General features: G+C 41.1%; 1 protein-coding gene and 1 long non-coding RNA gene across 4 annotated transcripts; one reads left to right on the top strand and one right to left on the bottom strand.

Moving 5' to 3' along the window:
- Positions 1-4944: 4944 nt before the first annotated feature.
- Positions 4945-19539, top strand: LOC146443076 (interleukin-2 receptor subunit alpha-like). 2 transcript variants are annotated; one of them, XM_085082217.1, is made up of 7 exons: positions 4945-5071; positions 13748-13933; positions 14149-14271; positions 14573-14800; positions 15716-15763; positions 16644-16707; positions 17978-19539. In XM_085082217.1, the coding sequence occupies exons 1-6, from the start codon at positions 4996-4998 to the stop codon at positions 16685-16687; spliced, it is 705 nt and encodes a 234-aa protein (XP_084938343.1). In that variant the 5' UTR covers positions 4945-4995; the 3' UTR covers positions 16688-16707; positions 17978-19539. The 2 variants fall into 2 exon arrangements, with proteins under 2 accessions (XP_084938343.1, XP_084938350.1); XM_085082224.1 differs by having other exon boundaries at positions 4963-5071; positions 13813-13933.
- On the bottom strand, positions 5070-15720 carry LOC146443077 (uncharacterized). Of its 2 annotated transcripts, none has more exons than XR_014856475.1 (3): positions 15249-15720; positions 9606-9670; positions 5070-6228 (listed from the first exon to the last, which is right to left on the bottom strand). It is a non-coding gene; the product is annotated as an uncharacterized LOC146443077 (long non-coding RNA). The 2 variants fall into 2 exon arrangements; XR_014856474.1 differs by lacking the exon at positions 5070-6228 and adding an exon at positions 6240-8801.
- Positions 19540-20511: the final 972 nt, after the last annotated feature.

Raw genomic sequence — 20511 nt, 5'->3', positions numbered from 1 at the left:
TCTTATTTTTTGCATTTCTATAAGGAATCCTCAAAATCCATCCAGTTCAGAAGTCTTTTTTTCACTCCCAGGGTAAGGAACTAGATTAAGGTCTGAGAACTGAAATGACACTGTTTGCTTTTCATTTCTGTGGCAGAGAATTTATCCCCAGTTCTTGGAACATCTACATCAGCTTCCTATGAGGTGGTAAATTCAGAGCTGACTCAACAGATTTGTACAGCCAAGATTAACTGTGCTTTCACTGAGCTCAAGGGAGGCACTGAGCTGTGCCTTCCAAAACAGAAGCATCTACCCAGGCCATGAAGGTAAGGAAGAGGTGGAAAGGTGCCTTCTGACATGCAGCAGAAAGATTTGTGATGACGATCTTCAACCATGGAGAGTTCACTTGGCAATTTAGGGGCCAAAGGTGGGATGGGAATAGTGTGATGTGCCAAACTGAGCATTAAAACTTGCTCACATTCATATCTCCTGATTTTAGATCCCTCTAAAAAAAGGGATGTGCCCTATTAAGATAGTCCCTAGACTCTAGTGCTGGAAAGAGACTTGAGGGCTCATCTAGTCCATGCCTAGATCAGCTCCATCACTACCACTCCTAAGGCTCTCATCTTGTCCCCTTGTCTATCATCATTCCTCAGACAGCTTCAAGTTATTCAGTCTTTTCTCTTATAAAAGGTTTTCTAGACCCTTTTGTCATTCCCATTGCTTTCCTCCGAACTGTCTTCTGCTGCTCCATGTTTTTCTCAGTGTGCAGTGCCCACAAGTAGGGGCAGCATCCTATCCATGGCTTTGCTGTCTTTCTTTGCATGTACTGTACAGTCCAGAGTTAGATTTAAGTTTTTCATGTGGGAAATTGCCAATTGGTATTCATCATCCATGGAACTGCTGAAAATACTGAATAACCAAAGACTCACCTGGGCACCATTCTTTTCAGTGCATCCTTCTCTTCTGATAGTTAATCAGTGCCTCTCAATATGCTCTTTGATTTGACACAGTTTTGAACCATTTTAAAGGCACTTTATTTTCAGGGATTTTTCAGTAAATTTTGTACTCACCTCATAATTCTTCTAGGTTATACTTCCATAACTTCACAGATAATATAAAAATTCTTACTGAAATGGAGCAAAGAGATGGTGTCTTGGCTAAGGAGCTCGCTGCAGAGGCTGTCTTAAGACTTGTGCACTTTACAGGATTAAATATAGTTGATTCACTATAACTTCCTGGTAATAAAAAGAAGAGAGTAAATAAATAACAGTCATGCAATAATATACTTCATTCACCAGTTCCTCAATTTTTTTTTGCTCAGTCCATAGGAATGATGATTACAAATTAGAAAAGGAAGGAAGTTATCTGTACTTTTCAGCTTCGTGGGGAAGTTTTAAGGAACCCAGTCTAGGCATTGGTATGTTAAGAACATTGTGGCAGTACTCACTGCATGGAAACTAAATCTTTCCAAGAGTTTTTCAAGTTCCTCATGTATTTGTCTCACAACTCAGCATCAGTGAAAGGAATTAATATGAGCCAAAATGAACCATATCTAGGATGTTTGACAGGAAGGACTGTTCTAAGTCACTAAACAATCAATTTAAATTCTATTTTCAAACTCAGCATGGATTTTCAGGATGGATTTGTCTCATCCAGCTGGGGTACATAAAATACCTGTTGTGCTGGCTTGACAGTTGTCTGCAGATGGGAGAGAGAGAAGGAAAGAAGATGAGAGGAATGATTCATCTGGTGGCTGTACATATCCAGAAGAGGAGGTGAATCACTCTCTAGATACTTTTAGTAACTCTCCACTGACTCAAGGAGGAACTCTGACAACTGTATTGACCCTACAACTCTCTCTTGAGTTGAACCTTGTGGATCTTGCAGAGATGCTCCATTTGAGGTGTGAAATTTGTGTGCCTCATGTCAGCTCCCTCTCACTCTTGTGGGAAATAGAAAGTTATTAAAACCAGTTTGACCTTTGTAAATAATTAGGATGAATTAGGATGAAAAATGGGATGAAAATTTTCTGGTGATAATTTCTAAGACGTGGTATAACTTGGGCTTCCCCAAACCTCTGCTCTGCAGCAGAGCTGGATGCTGCTGTGGAGGTTGGGAAAGGCCCTTGTGGGTGCATAATGTGAGTTCACAACCACCATTACCATAATTTTAAGGATGCATGAACAATATGCTGATTAACAGAGTTTAGTTAGCTGTTAGAGCCACCTCCACACCCTCCCTAGGAAGGTCCATATGAAATGTTATTGCCCTGATTAGAGGACTCATGTAAGAGTGATCCACAGCAGAAAAGCTGAATAAAACACAAAGCTGGCTTATTTCAGTGAGCTGTATGGATGTTTAGAGCTGCTTTGAACTGGGAAGGGCTGCAATAAGATGACAGTGTTGTCCTTTCTTCAAGCTGGCTGAGACACCAGTTTAAGGAAAGGACCTTAAACCTCCATAGCAAATGAATTTGTGCACTAAAAGTTTTAAAAGCACTTGCAGGGTTTCAAAAGGACCTTGTTAAACCCAGATCTAAAAAGAGTTTAGCTGGGTTTGTGGTTTACTTCCTGGCAACTCCATTTCTGTATTTGTCATGATCTTGTGACACTGAATAAAAATAATCTTTATAATCTTGTCTGTGGTGGCCTGAGCTACGTGACAGCCTCTTTTCCTCCCAGCTCTCTGCTGAAACAGAGGATTTACCCGAGCAGCAAACTCTGCTGATCAATGGAGGAAAGTCAAGGATCAACACAGACCCCAGCACCTTCTTTTCCTCCCACACCTTCCTTGATTCTCAAGAAGCCTTTTTTTAAATTTCCCTCCACCACTTCCCAGATATCCACTGAGTTTTCACAGCACCTCCCTTGCTTTACTGCCATACCTAATTCTGTTGTTAACATCTCATGTTAATTATCTAAGTTATTATGCTAGTAATGGTTTTTTCTCATAAGGTTTTTATCTGTGTCTGGATGCCTTTCCCTGTTGCTGGGTCTCTCTGTTCTGAGTCTTCCCTTCTCTACTTCATTCTGTTTTGGGTCAGTTCCTTGCAGAATCAGCACTGTTTTTTCCCTAGAATCATTCAGCAATCTGACCTGTTTCCCAAAGCTGATCTGGCTAATTCCTCTCACACACCATAACTGTTTTTGTGACCTTTAAGAGGTGGAAATGTTGAGTTACAGGTCTTTCTCATGCAACCTGTGTTTGTAGCAATGAGCCACCTGAAGTCACCATTCCTTCCAGTACAACTGGCTGTACTTTCCGTGTTCATTCCTGCATAAAAACTCACCCTTTAAAATAAAATTTTAGTGGGTGTTACCCACCTGTGCTGAGGTTTGCTACCTGAAAACAAATATCTTGATGAGAGATTGCACTGGAGGACTGCAAGAAAACGACCCCCATCTCTGTCTACATCATTAAAATAGCTATGGAATTAAATAGTTTGACCAAGCAAGAAATTGAAGCAGATGTTGGCAAGTAAATCACTTCACCTCAAAAGAACAGACCCATGTTTAATAAGGAAAGGATAAAAAGGTTGGGATTTCTTTCTGGGCAATGTAAAAAATATGTCTTACCAGCCCAGATGGCTGCAGGGTTCAGGTAGTTGCATATATCCAGGCATCTTGGAAAAAGGTGAAGAATTGGGGTCTAAGACTTTCAGGAAGATTTTTCAGGAGCAAAACTCTCTACATCCTTCACAGGGCTTTGGCATGAGCTTTTCCAATTACACTGCTAAATACGGAAGATGATTTGATACTAAAGCAAGGGCAATAAATACCTGTGGAGCGTGAAGCAGCCCCAGGGTGAGCAGAGCATTTTACCCACAGCAGTTACTTCAGAAGTCTTACTTGTTCTCCATGCCCTGTTGCATTTGGATTTGGGAAGTAATCTCCTGGCTAAAGCCTCACAGCTGGCAAAGCCTGCCAGGAGGATTTGTCACCTGCATCACAAAGCTGCAGAAAATCTTTCATGAAAAGAGCAAAGGGAGTTTTATCAGGAGAAAGGTAGCAGAGTGATTGATGCAGCTGTAGCAGCATTTAAAAATGTATCACATCTGTTCCTTAGCTTGCCTGTTAAGATTTAATTCATTGAGGATTCATAAAAGAGAAATAAATGCCCAGTATGTAGTAATCATGATAGAATACCACAGATAGTTTAAATCTGTTTTTTTTCTGTAGTCTATCCCAATTAATTCACTAGTTACTGACAGGAAATAATTTCCGTGGAAATTGCTGAAGAAAAACTACATAAAGGCTGATGATTCTTTGATAATTTCCAGTTTTCCACTGGCATTTGGAAGAATTTCACTGGAGTATGTCACGCCCAGCCAGTTGAGGAACAAGGGAAACACTTTCCAACCTGCCAGCCTCACCCTCATGTTTTTTGGTTGGTTTTTTTAATCAAACTCTCCATCCTTCAGAAGCTCAGCTGTGATTCAGAGAAACTGCAAACATGCCTCAAAACCAAAAGCAGGGTGGCTTTATCATCACTAACAGCAGACCTCTGGAAAGCCAGAAGGATAAACCATGGAACCTTTTCTTTGCAGGTAGAGCCCACTGATGGTGCCTGAGATCCATTGTGGCACACCAGACATCTATTCCACAGGCATGGTCCCTCTCTAATCCCTCTCCAGCCACAGATTTGGGGCTGAGCACTTGCACAAACCTATAAAATCTTCCGCCTTCTAGTGACCTCAGCTGGAGGGAAATGTGAAAGAGCTCTGGAGCCAGTAGCTCCGATGTGTCAAACCACTTCCTACACATGATGGCATGCTCCGCCACACGGAGCACTGAATTTGGTTTCCTGGATAAAAGACTAATACCTGAACAGAAAGCAGCCTTTGTTCTTTCCTGTGGAGCCAGCGAAACGATTATTTGCTGACCAAAGCCCTCACTGCACACGCGGGTGATGCTCCCAGACAGTCTCATCAGGCAGTAACCAGCTCCTTGGCTTGGTTGGCAACAGCTCATCACCTCTGAGAAACTTCACCATCCTCAGAGGTGTGGAGAAAAGATGTGGACAACTCCCATGGAACTCACGTGGCTTTTGATGTGGCTCTTGTATGGATTCATCAAGGGGAACAAGCCAGGTAAAAGACTCTTTTTGCCTTTTGGGGAGGGAAAATATGATCTGGGGGGTTTGGTGGCTATTAGAGGGTGTTCACAACATCCTGGCTCCTTTCAGCAGAGGAAAGATGTTAAGGAGCTTAAGGAATTTATTATTCCAAGGAAATGAGAGAAATGGGTTTTGTGCCCACAAACTGTCAACTGCAGAAAATCCAGAGCTTTAGAGGATATTTTTTGTCTGACTAATATATGTATCCTCCAACCATCATTGGAACAGTGGGCAGATCAAAGCAGCCTTCGGTAGCTCTTTGCATTTGCTTTTTCCATTTTGCTTGTAACTTTAGGAAACATAAAAATAGACACTGAAATGCTAGTACCCCTTTAGGTAAAATTGATGGCAATGCTGTTAGTTAAAAGGTACCATCCATATTTGCTGTGGGTACTATAGATATGAAATATTTTTTCAGCCATGCCTCTCAATCAGTAGTGCCTATAAACTGTGAATGGAGACAGCTAATCCAATTTAGCATAATTTGACACATTTATAAATGGTGACACTGCTTAGATTTGGCTTATCTATTGTGACAAGTGTGTGCATTGAAAAATGGTCTGGTGATGCATTAGTGTATTTAAATTTAAACTGCTTTGTTCCAAGGAGGGTAAAAAAATCTTCCATTCTCAATGCTCCATAAATGTGATATTTCCTTCTGTGTTTGATGATGATGTCCAGGCTGAGAGGTATGAACAGACACAGCCTAAGGCAGGTTCTCAGATATGCTGATACTGTAAGTGCTGATGGATTATCTTCAGCAGGGCTGGGAATTTTCCTCAGGGCTGCCTCTCTCACAGGAAGAGTGTGTTGCTAATGACTAAACTCTTTAATACAGGAAGGACCTTCCTGCATTGAAGCCCCAGGTGATTTTATTCTCGTTATTTTGCCAGTAAATGCTGCACCTTCTCCTTCTCGGGGCATTTTCACTGCCAGAGGAGGTGCCAGAGCCCACGGGAAGTGTTTCGGGGCTGCGTGCAGGAGCAGCACTGCGAGATGTTCAGCCAGAGATGTGTCAGTGGGATCAGTTCTGGGATGAGTCAGGTCCCCCAGATCACACTTTCTGTATTACTGTGCCTGGAACATGTTGTGAAACTTCTTGCTGGCAGGTCTCGTTTATCAGAAACCTTTCTGGTTTTTTGGAAAAAAAATGAGGGGTGTCAGAGCAGTTGCATTTTGTGCTATATGATGTGATTTTATTCACCACTGAATGAATAAATGCATAGCATTGCATTCTTCACTGTATCACTAAGCTCTTCTTTTCTCAGCTTCCTGTACTTATTTTCAATGTCTCTCTCAAAGTTTAAACATAGTATTTATATGTATATATTTGTAATTTCTCCCTGTGAATAATATGCTAAGGTAGAAACACCACTTTTTACCAAGCCAAGGTATTTAATTGTAGGGCAAGGTATAATTTTTAATTCCTTTGGGGAATCAACAAGGATATCTGGGAACAGATATAAGCAAAGGAAAGGAAGAGAGGCTGGGTCAAATTGCTCAAATATCAACCAGGCCTCAGCACATTCAGTGCTTTTTTTATTATTTTGCCTCAGTCTTTTCAGCTCTTCCCCAAGACTGCAAATTCAGGTTTGTAAATAGATACAGCCTTAGATGGTGTTAGGCAAAATGCACTATCAGGAATAAATACAATGAGAGGAAAAAAAAAATAGAAAGCCTTTGTTTTACAGAACAGTTTCACTGATAGTTGTCAAAATGCTTTGAGGCGGCAAAGTTCTCTGATACATAACTGGGGAAACTAAGGCATGGGATGGTCATTCATTTAATAAAAATTAAACTACCTGTTAGTGTTAAAGAGAAGAAAAATGCTGATTTTCTGGTGAAAAGCATCACATTTATCTCCTTCACTCTGCACAGCAGTAGTGCCTAGAAGCTGCAGGCATGGGTGAAGCCTGAAGTGAGGGTCAAACACAAGGTAAAACCTGGTCTGTGCTCCTACAATCTTTCCATCTTGCTATTCATCATACAGGGAGACACTGAACAGATTTGCAAGTTAAACCTGGAAAGGATTAAAACTCACAAAAGAAAGAATTTCATTCAAGTGAATTTCATTCACACAAGATGGGTACCAGATCTCAGTCATTTAAATGAGAGGAATTTCTTTGCCATTATACTTGCATATTAGTGCTGGCTCCCATGGATTTGAAATGCAATGCAGAATACATTAAAGTTGTCAAACACAGACAAGTGATTCTTGTAAGGTCAACTAGAGAGCAAATACCATTATAAACCTTACTGCTACTGTGGCCCTCAGCAATAAAGGGCTCAATATACAGCTACAATTTTTTAAAAAAGTATAAAATATGTTAAAAAATGTTTAAGAAGAGTGATCCTACAGGGGAAAAGCAGATATTACAGACAGAAATCCTGCAGTACCTATTTCTTCAACTGGAGGAATTGTTTTCCCACCTTATTAGGGGTGGGATGTCCTTTTTTCTTTTATTGGAGAAGAAAATCCACTCTATCTACTTCTAGAAAGCCCCTGCTTCTGACTTTGCTCCCTGTTGCCTTCAGAATGTTGTTATTTTGGTGCCCCTACATCCTCAATGTTCAGCTTTGTCTGCCCTGTTTTCCCTGTTGCATTAATGCTATCTTCAAAGCCCAGCTGCTGGATATTTTCTATCGACGGATTCCATTCCCTGACCTTGGTCCTGAATCCTGGAACAATGTGGCTCACTGAGTCTTTGCTCCTCCTCCTCCAGTGCTTCCCCAAACCTCACATTTCCAAAGTCCTTCCATGACTTTCCTCACTTGACTCCTTGTTCCTCAGCCCTGCCAGGGGAGCAGCACTCTGTCATCTGCTGCTTTTTCTTGATGTTCTTGATTTGTAAAGTGTGAGCCCTTGCAGAAAGAATATATAACCCTCTCCATGTGGAAAAATATTTAATGCATGGCAAAGTCAGAAAAATCATTGACACATGCAGAAAATTTGCATTGCACTCTTGAGAGCTCCAGGGAGAAGCTCCATGACCATGCTAAGTCCTTAAGTCAGGTTAGATGAGTCCTAAGGCCACATTTGAAATTAAAAATTTCCCCACTAGACCTTTTTTCCACTTTCCCAAGGCTGGGACACACACTTGTCAGACCATTCAATTATTTTTAGAGAGGATGTTCTCTACTGCCGTTTCAGCCCAATAAAAGGCAAGGCAGAGGAAGTTCCAGACAGAGGAAAGAATGTGTATCTCTGCTCTGTTTAAAAAGCCAATTTTTGTTCTCAGTATTTTTTTTTTCCTTTAGATGAAAATACCAGAGACATGGATGTCACTGAGGTAGTCTGTTTAAGCAAAAATGTCACACAGCAAAACAAGGCTTTCACATATGATATTCTCAAAACTTACCTCTGTGTTCTGCTACAAAACCATGTGCCGTGGTTGCAATTAGAGAGTCTGAGCTCTGTGGCTTTACCACAGAACCAAGGATGTTATAAACACCCAAAAACGTAAACAAATGTTCCCTGTTCTTCACTTAGTGCTTTTTCTACACAGCACACTGTGCTCAGGCTAGTTTTCCTCCCTCTCCCTCTTTCCTAATGTTCCATCTTCTAATTCCATGTTCCAATTCCAATTCCAAGTCCCCAGCTCAGCCTCCCTGCTAGGGCAGGTGTGAGATACATCAATGCATCAGGTAAACCACTCTGATTATCCATGTGAGCATGTAAGAACATTTTTCCACCACTGCAGCTGCTAAAAAGAAAGAAGCATCTTCAGGCTTTGCTTTGGAGACGGTAAATTAGGTGTCTGCTGTGCTCTAGAGAGGTTTGCCCAGCTCCACTTCTCACAGAGGGAGCTGAGAAGGCACATTCCTGAGGCTAAATTATGCATAGCATGAGAAAGATTTGTCCATTCTCCAACCAAATCTAGCCTTGCTATATATGGATTTTTTTTGCATTAGATTCTACTGCTTAGGTCAATGGCAAACAGCTGGTCAGCATGATTAAGCCAAGAGAGAAGAGAAGTGCATTTCTCCCAAACCCAGTTTTCTATGGTCCTAAAGCTCCTGACAGTTCACACTCCAGTTTATTTTACACTGTCTTTCCAGCAGAGAGATCTGCTGGTACAGCAAACTCAGCAGGCACTGAACTGCCAAATCCTTAGAACAGGATATTCCCCTTCTCCAGTGCTGGGAACATTCAGACCCACATCCTTCCCCATAAGACTGATCTATCCTCCAATTCTGTTTGTGTTAAAACTTGTGCCTGGACATTTCATCTGCACTGTATTTCTGTCACACTGCAGACTTACTACTACTAAAATTATTTTTTTAAATAATCTCTTTATAATCTAAGGTACAGCTAATAATCTCACAGGCAAATTACAGTAAAGTTGAGTTCTGTATCCCAACCCCACATCTGTGATCTATTCCCATCTTACAAATCCACATAAGCAATAAATGACATTAATGGGAGGGGAAAGAATCGTGCAGAACTGAGGCTTGCTTGTTAAAGGACCCTTTGGGAATAAGTTTTGAAGTTAGAAAAAGTTCATTACCATTTCTGTCCAGTTGTCGGTATCAATTCCTTCTCTTTGCCTGTATCAGTTTCATCTTCATAAGCCTGCATGATTTAGAGAGCACAGTTTCACACAGCACATAAATCCCCAGGGCTGATTTAACTTTTCAGGCATAGCTGGGGAAATATCTTCTTTTTTGGCCTGGTTTGATTTGTTAGTGTCTCTGGGGAGAGGTGCTCTTCATCTCTGAACCAGGCAGGTGTGTGCAGTGCCTGGTTTCTTCCACTTCTTCTACCCAAATCTTCAGAATATCCAGTTTCTTACCAATCCTGTCTTACTGCCTTTGTAGTGAGGGGAAAATCATCCTATTTTTTTGCACCTTGCTGTTTTAACTCGACATCAGAATAGTGTCAGGGCTGGTGACACACAGCCACGTGACAGAGGAAGTTCTGAGTTTAGGTTATTGTGGCATGACTCACTGTCTGTGTTTTACCTAGCACTAAAAATACCTGTTGCAAATTTTCCCCACTCACTTCTTGTGGACTAAAGGTGTTGTTCTGATACCTCATCTAACACTGCTCTGCCAACTCAGACATGGAAGAGAAACAGGCAGGAAGGTTTCATGAAGCCTGGTACTACCAGCACACTCACTAAGAGCAGTTTTGTGGTTGGGTCAGTGACATATTTGAATGGGAAACGTGAGGGAAGAAACCTGAAAGAACTGATGCTGTTTTAGCTGCTGGGTTTCTTTCCCTCCAATATCTCCTGTGTGATATCTGACAGCTCATGTTGAAATTCTAGATGGCCTGAGACATCTCAAATGGCATCAGACACCCTAGCTCACACCTATCTGTTGGCTCAGATGACAAGGCTTGCAGGTCTCAAAAAACTTATCAAACTTAATTTTGGGAGCATTCCAGCAGAACAAATAACTGATTTTTAATTTTTATGTTTCATGGCTGTCTATCGGCTGAATTCACTAGTCTCCTTCTAGTTCCAAGGGTTTGTCTCCATCCACTCCATCACAGTAATTGAAACCAGCTCCAGAATTTCCAGAAAGGCACCAGAAGTCCACGAATATGGGAAGAAACAGAAATTCCCATCCGCCTTAGGAGAGTTAAGTGTTCTTATAATTCTGTAACTGCAAGAAGAGCTAAATGCCCATAAACAAAATTACTTAATGCCCATAAACAAAATCTCTGTTTGGCCCATTGAGTACCTTTAAGTGCAGAGAAATGGAGTCTCAGGACACTTTTGGGGAGAAGTGAGAATGGTAGGTAGGGGCATCTTGTGAATGGAGGAAAGGGAGAACAGTGGACATCAGGATAGAAAGAGAAGGAAATAGTGGCACACAGCACCTTGTCATAGGGATGAAAAATTGGAATATGTGCAGAGGGGAAATAAGGAGGCAAACAAAACCTCAAGAGATCTGAAGGCAATGTGAGGGCAGTATTTTCAACCAATAACAGCATGAGTGCAATCCTGGAGCAGCTGTGGAGGGATGCAGAATCCAGGGAATGTGGAGCTTTGCAAAACTGGGCCACCCCAGGCTCTGAGACAGGTTATGCTCAGATGTGCTGGTCTTTTAAAAGATTGATATTTTCATACCACACCAGCTCAAACAAATTGATTGATGAATTCCCAATAAAACAGAAAAACAGAAAAACCAACAACAATAACCAAAATTAAAACAAACAAAGCAAAAAAACCAAAAAAAAACCCCAAAAAAACCCAAAAAACCCAAAAAAACCCAAAAAACCCCCAACCTCCCCCGCCCCACACCAAAAAAAAAACCATACCAAAAAACCAAACCTAATCTCCTCTAAAAATAGAAAAAGTCAGAAATCTAATGAAGGAGTAAATCATTCCCAGACTTCTTCCCATGCCTTGGCTCTTTTACCACTCATGCAGCAAGAATGTTGATTTTTTTAGGGGTAAACCATGCAGTTTCCTTGGGCACAAAAATGGAATGAATTAGGCACAATTCACTCCAGAGATTAGTACAGTCCAGACTGCATCAGGTCTGCATCCTTTCTGCACAGCCTTCCTACACTATGCCCGGAGGTTCCATGGCATGAAACACAAGAAAGAGATGGAGATGCTAGAACATGGCAATGGAGCTGGGGAAAGGTCTGGAGCACAAGTCTGATGGGGAGAGGCTGTGGGAGCTGGGAGGGCCTAGCCTGGAGAAGAGGAAGCTCAGGAAGGACCTTCTTGCAACTCCCTGGCAGGAGGGTGTATGGGTTGCATGTTGAGTGCCTACCTGTTCTAGAAAGGTGAGTAAAAACCACATAAAGAGAAGCACCTCTGAAAATATAAGACACTTTGAGACAATTAAGAGCAATAGTGGCAATGGGTATCTTGCAATATCCATATTCATGCACAGCTCCTCCCAGCATGTGGATTGGTACACCAATAAACCCAAAAGCTGATGACTTTGATATTAAACACATTGGTGAGGAGCTCCAGCATGGGAAAAGAAGCCCATGTTTTGAAAGGTTGTGAATGGTTACTAAGGAGAAAGTTCTTGAAAATGGAAGCCAAATATTTGATGTGACAGCGAAGCAGGTAAAAGTCAAAGGGAGGTTGGTACAAGGTCACAACAAGACCTGGGAAATTCATCTTTCAAAACTCTTTCTGGATCAGAGAAAGGAATATGATTGTGAAGGCCAAAGATGATAGTGCAGTTATTTAGATGTGAAAAGACAAGAATTTGAGCAATGTGGATGAAATTAAAGGCTGGATCTGAGGAAGGTTGTGTGCAATCCAGCTGCAATGTGGAGGTTCATTGTCTCCCAAATACACTATTTCTGCACAGTTCCTGTCTGATGTGTGCAAGTTCAGAAGAACCCAACATCTGATCATCAATTAAAAGAATGTTTGCCCTTTTTGATGAGTAGGTTAAATGTTGTGGGTTTTCTTAAGAAGAGACTAATGAGTTGTAGGTTTGAGTGCCTTGTGTTGAGATTCAGATCTGCAATCTGCTTCAAAGAGGCTTTTGAAGTCTTGAGGGAAACAAGTTTTAGCTTTCAGGGAAAGTGAGAGTACATGATCTCAACTTGCTGCTGATCTGATAACTCTTTAATTTTAATCACCCTGACAGTCTGTGGTAAACCATGTGGTTAACTATTTCGGGTGCAGTCACTTCTCTCAAAGCCACAGTCTGATGTAGTCTACAAGGCAAATCCTTTGATAACACAGAGATGCAAAAGGATTAAAACAACCCTTATGCAGATCAGCTGTAAAGCCACTCACATACTTTGCATCATTCCCTTCTTCAAACTTTGTGACTTTTACTAAACAGCAAGACAACATAAAGTAGAAAGGGCAGAAAATACCAAAGTGAGAAAATGAAAGAGAAGGGCATTACAGGGCTGGGGCGGGCTGGTTGAGTTGCTGTTGGTCTTTCAAGGAGAAGGCATTTTAGGAGTCAAGGGCAGACACCAAATGATGAACAGCTATCAAGGCCTTCCACAGTCATTCCTGCTGGTTGCTAAGGCTGCGTTAATTATGGCTGCAGAAAATGTGAGGATATGATGATTAAGGAATTTCACTCCTACTAGCTCTTACTGTTGTGCATAAGCATAAAGGGCCACAGATTGTGCAACCAAAGATCCAGAGTGCCAGCCCAGGTGCAACCAGACTGGTTGATCTTTTCATTTCTCAGCCTTTAGGCCTTAAATAATCATTAAATAGCACCTTTATCAACTTCTTGAGCAGGCTTTTCAAGTGTCCTGAAATGATCTAACTTAATTCATTCCAACTGATTGAGTAATATATTTAGATATGATTTGCTGATGACACGACATTTCACATCCTTGTTTTGGGACAAGTTATATTTAGGTTTGCAAACTTATTTCACAAGTTTAAGCTGCTCTTTGGTGCCCTCAGATCAAACTGAGAGTCTACACCCATTCCCAATATTTGCTTATTGATGATTGCAATTTTTAGTTGCTTACTTTTGCCTATTGTGCCTCACTTCATAGACTCAGGGCTGCACACCCTGGTGCAGGTAGTTGCTCTCCAAAATGATTGTGTCATTTTGAGAGATCATTAAGAAAATGTTGATAGTGTTTCATGTTGCCCATCTGCTGGACATATCTGGTATTGAGAATGGGGAAGTCTTTGATGCATAAAGTAGAATGCTAGACTGTCTTGATTCTCAAGCTTTCTATTTGCAGAAAAATGCCCACATCTTCCAACAACTGAATTTGCTGACGTTACTGCTGAAATGTATCCACTACAGACCAAACTGTACTATAAGTGTGATCCTGGCTATGACAGAGAAATTGGTGTATCCTCAGGAATTAAGTGTGAGAGTGAACAGCAGGGTGCTGTTTGGAAATACAAACAATTTAAATGCTTTGGTGAGTGACTGTTGTATTTTTTTCTATACATAGAGGTGTTTTTCCAATGTGTTACTTGGTATAAAACACACCTGGGCATTAACAAAAGATCTTTTGTGCTTATCTTTGTATATTAGAACTTGAAACAGCACTATCCAACCTCTTAAAGTTTGGATGCTCTGGCTTTGTTCTGGTATTTGTCCTGCTGTAACTCAGCAAGTGTAACTTCTCCACAGATAAGAAAAAACTGTTATCAATGGCTCCCATGACAGAGTTAGAACTTACACAGAAGCCGGAAAGAGAACCAAGGAGCCCTGCACCCCAGGAGCCAGAAAACCTTTTGGAGTTCAGCCAAAAAGGTAAATTTGAGCCCATTCTATACTGTATCACTTCTCCTGCTGATTTCCATGGAAGCAGGGAAAGAATGGTGAGTAATATTTAATTATTTTGCAGACAGAGGGAAAGAAATGATTGCTGTAATATCTAGGTCAAACAAGATATATGGTGTAAGCAAATGAGTATTTTATAACCTAACCAAGACTTAGAAAGGCTTGGTGTATCCTGCTTGTCTATATTTTCTAAGAATACAAGATATTCAAGAAAAGAAGCAGTGTGCAAAATCTGTCTGCTTTAACCATGTGCTGCCTTGTGCTCCTGCAGATTTCTGTGGTCCTCCCAAGGCTATTCCACATGCCTCCATAAAGCTGCCCCAAGAGCATTACGTGGGACAAGTTTTACATTTCAAATGCCAGGCAGGTTATGATAAGAGACCCCCTACCTCTGGCAGCAGAACATGCAAGAAGGTGGATGGCAAAATCATCTGGACTCCCCTTGACGTGAGATGCACCAATGACAGCAACCAGTGGCCACCACAGACTATTGAGCCAGGTAAGTTGGGTGTGATTCACCACATCAGAGTCATGACCTGCTCCTGTGGGCCCAGACCTCACAACTGTTGTGGGGAGAGTGGGAGCTTCAAAAAAATTTACTAGACAAGCCCTGCCACTGACTCTGAGGGGAGGAAAGAACTCCCTTGTGTATTTAAACACCTTCACAGGAAGGGTTTGAAATGAAGGCAAATCCTTCCTTAGCTTCAGATTTGGCAACAGTTTAAATTTAGGGAATCACTTTGTCCTGCAAATCCTAGTAATGACAAATCAGATGTTTTTCCAGAAAAATTAATCTTTTATGAAGACAAATGAACAGGAGATAACAGACAGAAGATCTTAATCAGATTTACTCACTACAGAGTATAAAACTAAAAGAACTATTAGTAGATTATAGCATAACATAAAACAGGAATAGTATTGATTAGGAATCAAATAACTTAATTTACTGCCAAAATGATGATAATCTACAGAGATTCCTTCACTTAATCCCTTGGAAAGTAACTGTGAAATAGGCATCCCTATGCACAGGACAAACTCCACACATTTCCAGGAAAATGTACAGCTTTCTGCTTTGTCAAAGTCTTCTGTGGCTTTTATAGCTGTAAAATGAATGGCTGTCAGTCAGAAATTCAGTCTATCTTGTCAGATCTTACTTCAAAAGTAGGATTCTTATTGGCAGCTGGGAGATACCAGACCAGTGTTAACTCCATGATGCCAAAATAACTCACTACAAGACAGCTTGTCCTGCTTATCTTACTGATTAACAAACAATGAGTAAGTTCTTGTGGGGCATAAAATGCCCTGCTAGTACGTGGACAGACCCAGCTGTCCACACCCTCTACAGTCCTCTACAGTCCTTCTTCATCTGAAGAGCAAATTGATACAAAAATCAAGAATTTCTCTCTCTTCATAGGTTTGGCTCATGCATCCCTTTCCTCACCAGGGACTCTTCCAGTGACAGGTATGCCATTTTATTGAAGACTTCACTCCATCACCCAGAGCACTTGCTTGGTCTTTCAGTTTGTTGTTCTATTCCAAAGAGATTCATTTCTGTTAGAAGAGCTACTAAATATGCTGCAAGACACATCCATATCCATGTATTGGATGCAAAGTTAGTAAAGACAGTATAAACAGATTGTTTAAGCACTTAAAATTTTATAAAGAAGTTTTCAAAGACTCATAAGGAATGTAAAAGAAAATGGATCAACCAGAAGTCTATTTTTTAAATCAAGCCATTTTCAGATTCTTCTCGGAGACTTTCTGTGAATTTGGTGAATCACTTCAACTGGAAAAAAGCAGGAAAAAAATGTAAATATTTAAATGATGACTTATTTCACATTTTCAAAGGAATAAAAATAGATGGGCAAAAAGAACATTTCCTCACAGCTAAACCATTGCATTTAGATCAGTCTGAAGATATTTTCTTCTCCCCCTTCCTCATCTTGCACTCAGCCATTAGCTGATGAAATAGAAATTGTTTCTTACTGTGCATATGCTCAAGACTTTGCACAAGGGCTCTTGATTCCAACTGGAGTCTGTCAAAAACTGTAGTACACATTATAATGAAGAGGAATGAAATGAAGGAAGGGAAGGAGGAGTTTTGCAAACTACTCCAGAGACCACAAGATCACTATTGGTTATTTGACTGTGGTCAATCTCTAATTGCCCAAGTCCCCTCTGGTTGGGTCTTGGGAGCAATGGGGCAACATGGAAAAATTCCTGCGTCTGGGCATAGGGCAAGATGAGACCCAGTCTCTAATCTTGCCTTTCTCCCAGCTGAAGTAAATGCAGTAATTAAGATAGCTCCAGATGCTAACCATATTGATTTTCTGGTTTTACAGATATCTGGTTTGTTCTGCTTATCATTCCTGCTCTCTTTGTGTGACTCACCAAGCAGACAATTCAGTAAGTGGGACAGAACAAGGAAAATGTGAAATCTAAACAAAAATCCCTAGTGGTGGAAGAGTTATTAACTGGATCAACCTCTGCCTATTGCACTGCTAAGATTTCGGGACACCTTCTTTGGTGTTAAATGTGACCCTGGATTTTGGGGTTGTCTGGTTCAGCTGTTGAATACTGGCGCAAGAAAAGGAGGAAGCAGAGCTTTTGAAATCAAAAAGCTTCAGAAGAAGTTGCCCAGAGAGGTTGTGGACTCCCCAGCCCTGGAAGTGTTCAAGGCCAGGCTGGATGGGGCTCTGAGCAACCTGGTTTAGGGGAAGGTGTCCTTGCCCATGGCAGGGGAATGGAACAAGATGGTCTTTAAGGTCTCTTTAAGCCCAAACCATCTTGTGATTCTATAATTCTAAAAAGCAGGTTTTTTCCCAGCCATTGTGTAACTGAGAATGGCAGTTCAAATAATGGGTGGAAAATTAATCCCATGGGAAAATTAAGGTTAATTATGTAAACTTGTTGGTTTCAGATTGATTACACAACCATTTTTTTTCTCTCTGGCCAAACTGTGGGAAGTCTGGGTGGAGCATCTACCACCACAACCACATAATTCTGTTTCCTTCATCCCCCTTATTTCTTGAGTTATGTCATGACAACTTTGTACTTCAGATTTATTTCAGTCTGGCCTCCTCCTTGTTTCTGTTACTACACTGAGATGCACCAAGGCTGTTGCTGTTCACAGGCTCCCCAGCCTAGTTAAGCCAAGATGTCCCTATCTGACATTTGGGAATTCTTCTCTTCTCCTCTCTCTTTGCTGATCCTCATTCTCGTTTCTCTTCATGTTCCTTACTAATTACTGATGCTTAGCTGAATGGGGATTTTTCTTGAAAATTGGGACGGGAGGACCTCGTGAAATTGCATCAGAAGTGGATTTTTGTTTATTTGTGACTGGATAAAGCCATATAAAGTGTAAACAATGCTTTGAAACATGCTTAGTAAAGATGGTCAACCATAGGGCAGATTGCCTGGGCCACTGTAGGATTTCTGAAAATATGTTAGGTGAAAAAGTGTTAAGAATTATCTACATTTTACTGGCTCTGTTGTGGAACAAGTGGTGAAATAGCCAATATCAGATGAAATAGTAACTGACAAGTGAAAGAGTAACTCAGATCCTAAATGGTGTCTTCTGCAAAAAATTCCCCTGTTGCTTCTCATTGTAAATACAGAAGAATCCATAGAAAACCTGCTACTTCTCACCTGTAGTAAAATCTTTTTCCCCTCATAGGGAAGACTTCTCAGGGAATTGTGGCATTAGATGCAAACTCGTGAAATTAATGGCTTGCCACAGAAGAATCAAGATTGTACCAGCAACTCCAAGACCAGCAGTGGCAAACAAGGAGGAGGCCTGGACACTCCAATCGAACATGTGAAGGAGGCAGAAGATGTTACAGCTTAATTCTTACAGGGACAGAGTGACTTTCCACCTACAGAATGCTGGTAGGAGGAGTGCACTCTATCACTGACAAATGGGGAAAGAGCCCTGCCTGAAACTGCTTCCCTAAACCCGCTTGTCCTCCTCCTACCATGCAGCAGATGCATTGCTGATATAACTGCAGCCCCTCCCAAGCGACCAGGAGTACAGATGGACCACTCGCCCAGGCACGTTAAATGGTATCACTGTCATTTCAGCCCACACACCGCCTTCCCCACAAACAGAGCTGCTTTGCTGGACACCTGATGTCCCCCTGACCCTTCCTCACCCAGGTGGGTCAAGTGCAGGCACAGTTTTCTCCTTCTCAAATTGTTCCCCTTGGAAATTAAACCTGTTCACCCCCTGCACCTAAGCTGAAAATCTGACTGGACTCCCTTATGGTTCGATATATACATGATTTGTCATCACCTCCCTCTACCCAGTCATTTTGGATTAGTCCTTTCCACAGCAGATCCTACATCATTCCTCCAGCTCAGACAAGGATGCTGGAGATTGTGGCAGCTGATTAATTTGACAGCTCCTTTCATAGCTGCAGAGCATGAGAGACCCCAGTGCAAAGGCATCTGAGGATGGGCTCAAGCACGCACAATACTTTACATGTTCCTATATTATTGGGAATTAGTGAGGTCTGGATCTCTTTCTGCATTTTTTTAGCCATGCTCAGCCTGGTAAGATGGGTTTCGCCTGGCTGAATACAAGTATCTGTGTGTGAGGCAGGCAGGGGGGAGGAAAAAGTCCATTTAGAGAGCAGTTCATCTTACCCTATTGCTAAATATATATAATAATAAATATATACTTTATATATGTAATACATGTAGTACTATTCTGTAATATATGTATGTGCACATGTATTTATACACACACACAGATATATAGCTACATATACATATATACATATTTATAATGTTTTCTGAAGACTTCTCATGCTTGAAAATGGAAGACACTTAGCAGCAAAACCTTCTCCTCATTTTTTTTTCTTTTTCTTCTAAAAAAGCAATATAAAAATCCTTGATTTGAAATCTTTTTAGATGTCTAAGGTCCAGAGTTTACCTAGACACTTGCAAAGACAGCAAGTGTTTGTGGGTAGCCATAGTCTTTATATTCCACCTTCATGTAAACCACCATGGACAGAGATAAATCACTGCTCCTAGCATTTACTCTCTGTGGGATGGAGGTAGTGCAGTCTGTTTACTTCCAGCTCAGAAATCCCTGGTTCAGCCTTCTTGAGCTCGTAGGTCTTTCTACCATATTTTATCACACAGTTACATTTGCTTTGGGCTTTCAGTCTTATGTGAAGGTAGTGGGCAAAAATGTAACTTCACGTAAAAAGAAAAACAAAAGAATACCAACTTGCATTCCCAAGATTCAGTACTGCTGTTGAATGATGTTGGCATTTTCTGGACTTTTTCAGCATCTGATGAAAATCCCCTCAAACCCACTGGCACAGCAGAACCATCCATCCAGCACTTGAGACAGATCAGGCTGATCTTGAGTCCAGTTTCTCTCTTAGTTCTCATCAAGGAATGAATATGCATCCTTGAAAAGTTCTTTAGATTGTGAAGCATTTTGAGGTTTACAATCAATCACAAATGAGCAATTCTCTGAAAATAATGTCAAATAAAATCAGACTATTTTTGCATAAGAATTTGTCATTTTCAGAGGAAACGTGAATGTGACTTGGATTCTCAAAAGCAGCCTCTGTTGTCATGGCCTTTGAGTATTCCTTAGAATGGATCAGATGTTTCTACAGAGATATAATCATCTATAGCATTTTGCTGAGCCCCTCTTAAATGGAGTGCCATCCACTGGGGAAAGATATATTTGAAAGGGCAAAAAGACTTGATGTGTTTGGGTTTTGTTGTTCCAATATTTGCAGAGTCAAATGTGAATCATACTGGAGGAGAACCCAGATGATATCCAAGAACAATAGTGAAATCAAGAAAAATATGGGAACTGACCAATTGTGTAATTTGTTTGAATAAGTTTGGTGAATAAGTTTTGTTGAAGTCCAGGTAGACATTTCCATAGCCTCCCTGTCATCCACTGGCACAGTCATCTGGCCATCAAATAGGATCAGGTTGGTCAGGCAGGACCTGCCTTTCCTAAACCTCTGGGGGCTGGGTGTGATACCTTGGTTATCCTGTAAGTGTTGTATGATCATACTCAGGACAATCTGCTCTGTAACCCTTCTGGGAAATGAGGTCAAGTGGACACCCCAGAGGCTCCCCAGGTTCTTCTTCCAGCCCTTCTTGCGGATGGCTGTCACAATGGCCTAATTCTAGGCATTTGGGACCTTGCTAATTACCCAGCACTGATTACAAGTAATG

This window comes from Lichenostomus cassidix, chromosome 1Aa (genome assembly GCF_008360975.1).
Source record: "Lichenostomus cassidix isolate B80296 chromosome 1Aa, HeHo_3.0, whole genome shotgun sequence".
In the NCBI taxonomy this organism is placed as follows: Eukaryota; Metazoa; Chordata; class Aves; order Passeriformes; family Meliphagidae; genus Lichenostomus; species Lichenostomus cassidix.
Note: the sequence above shows the minus strand (reverse complement) of the source record. Positions and strands in the feature narration are given on the sequence as shown.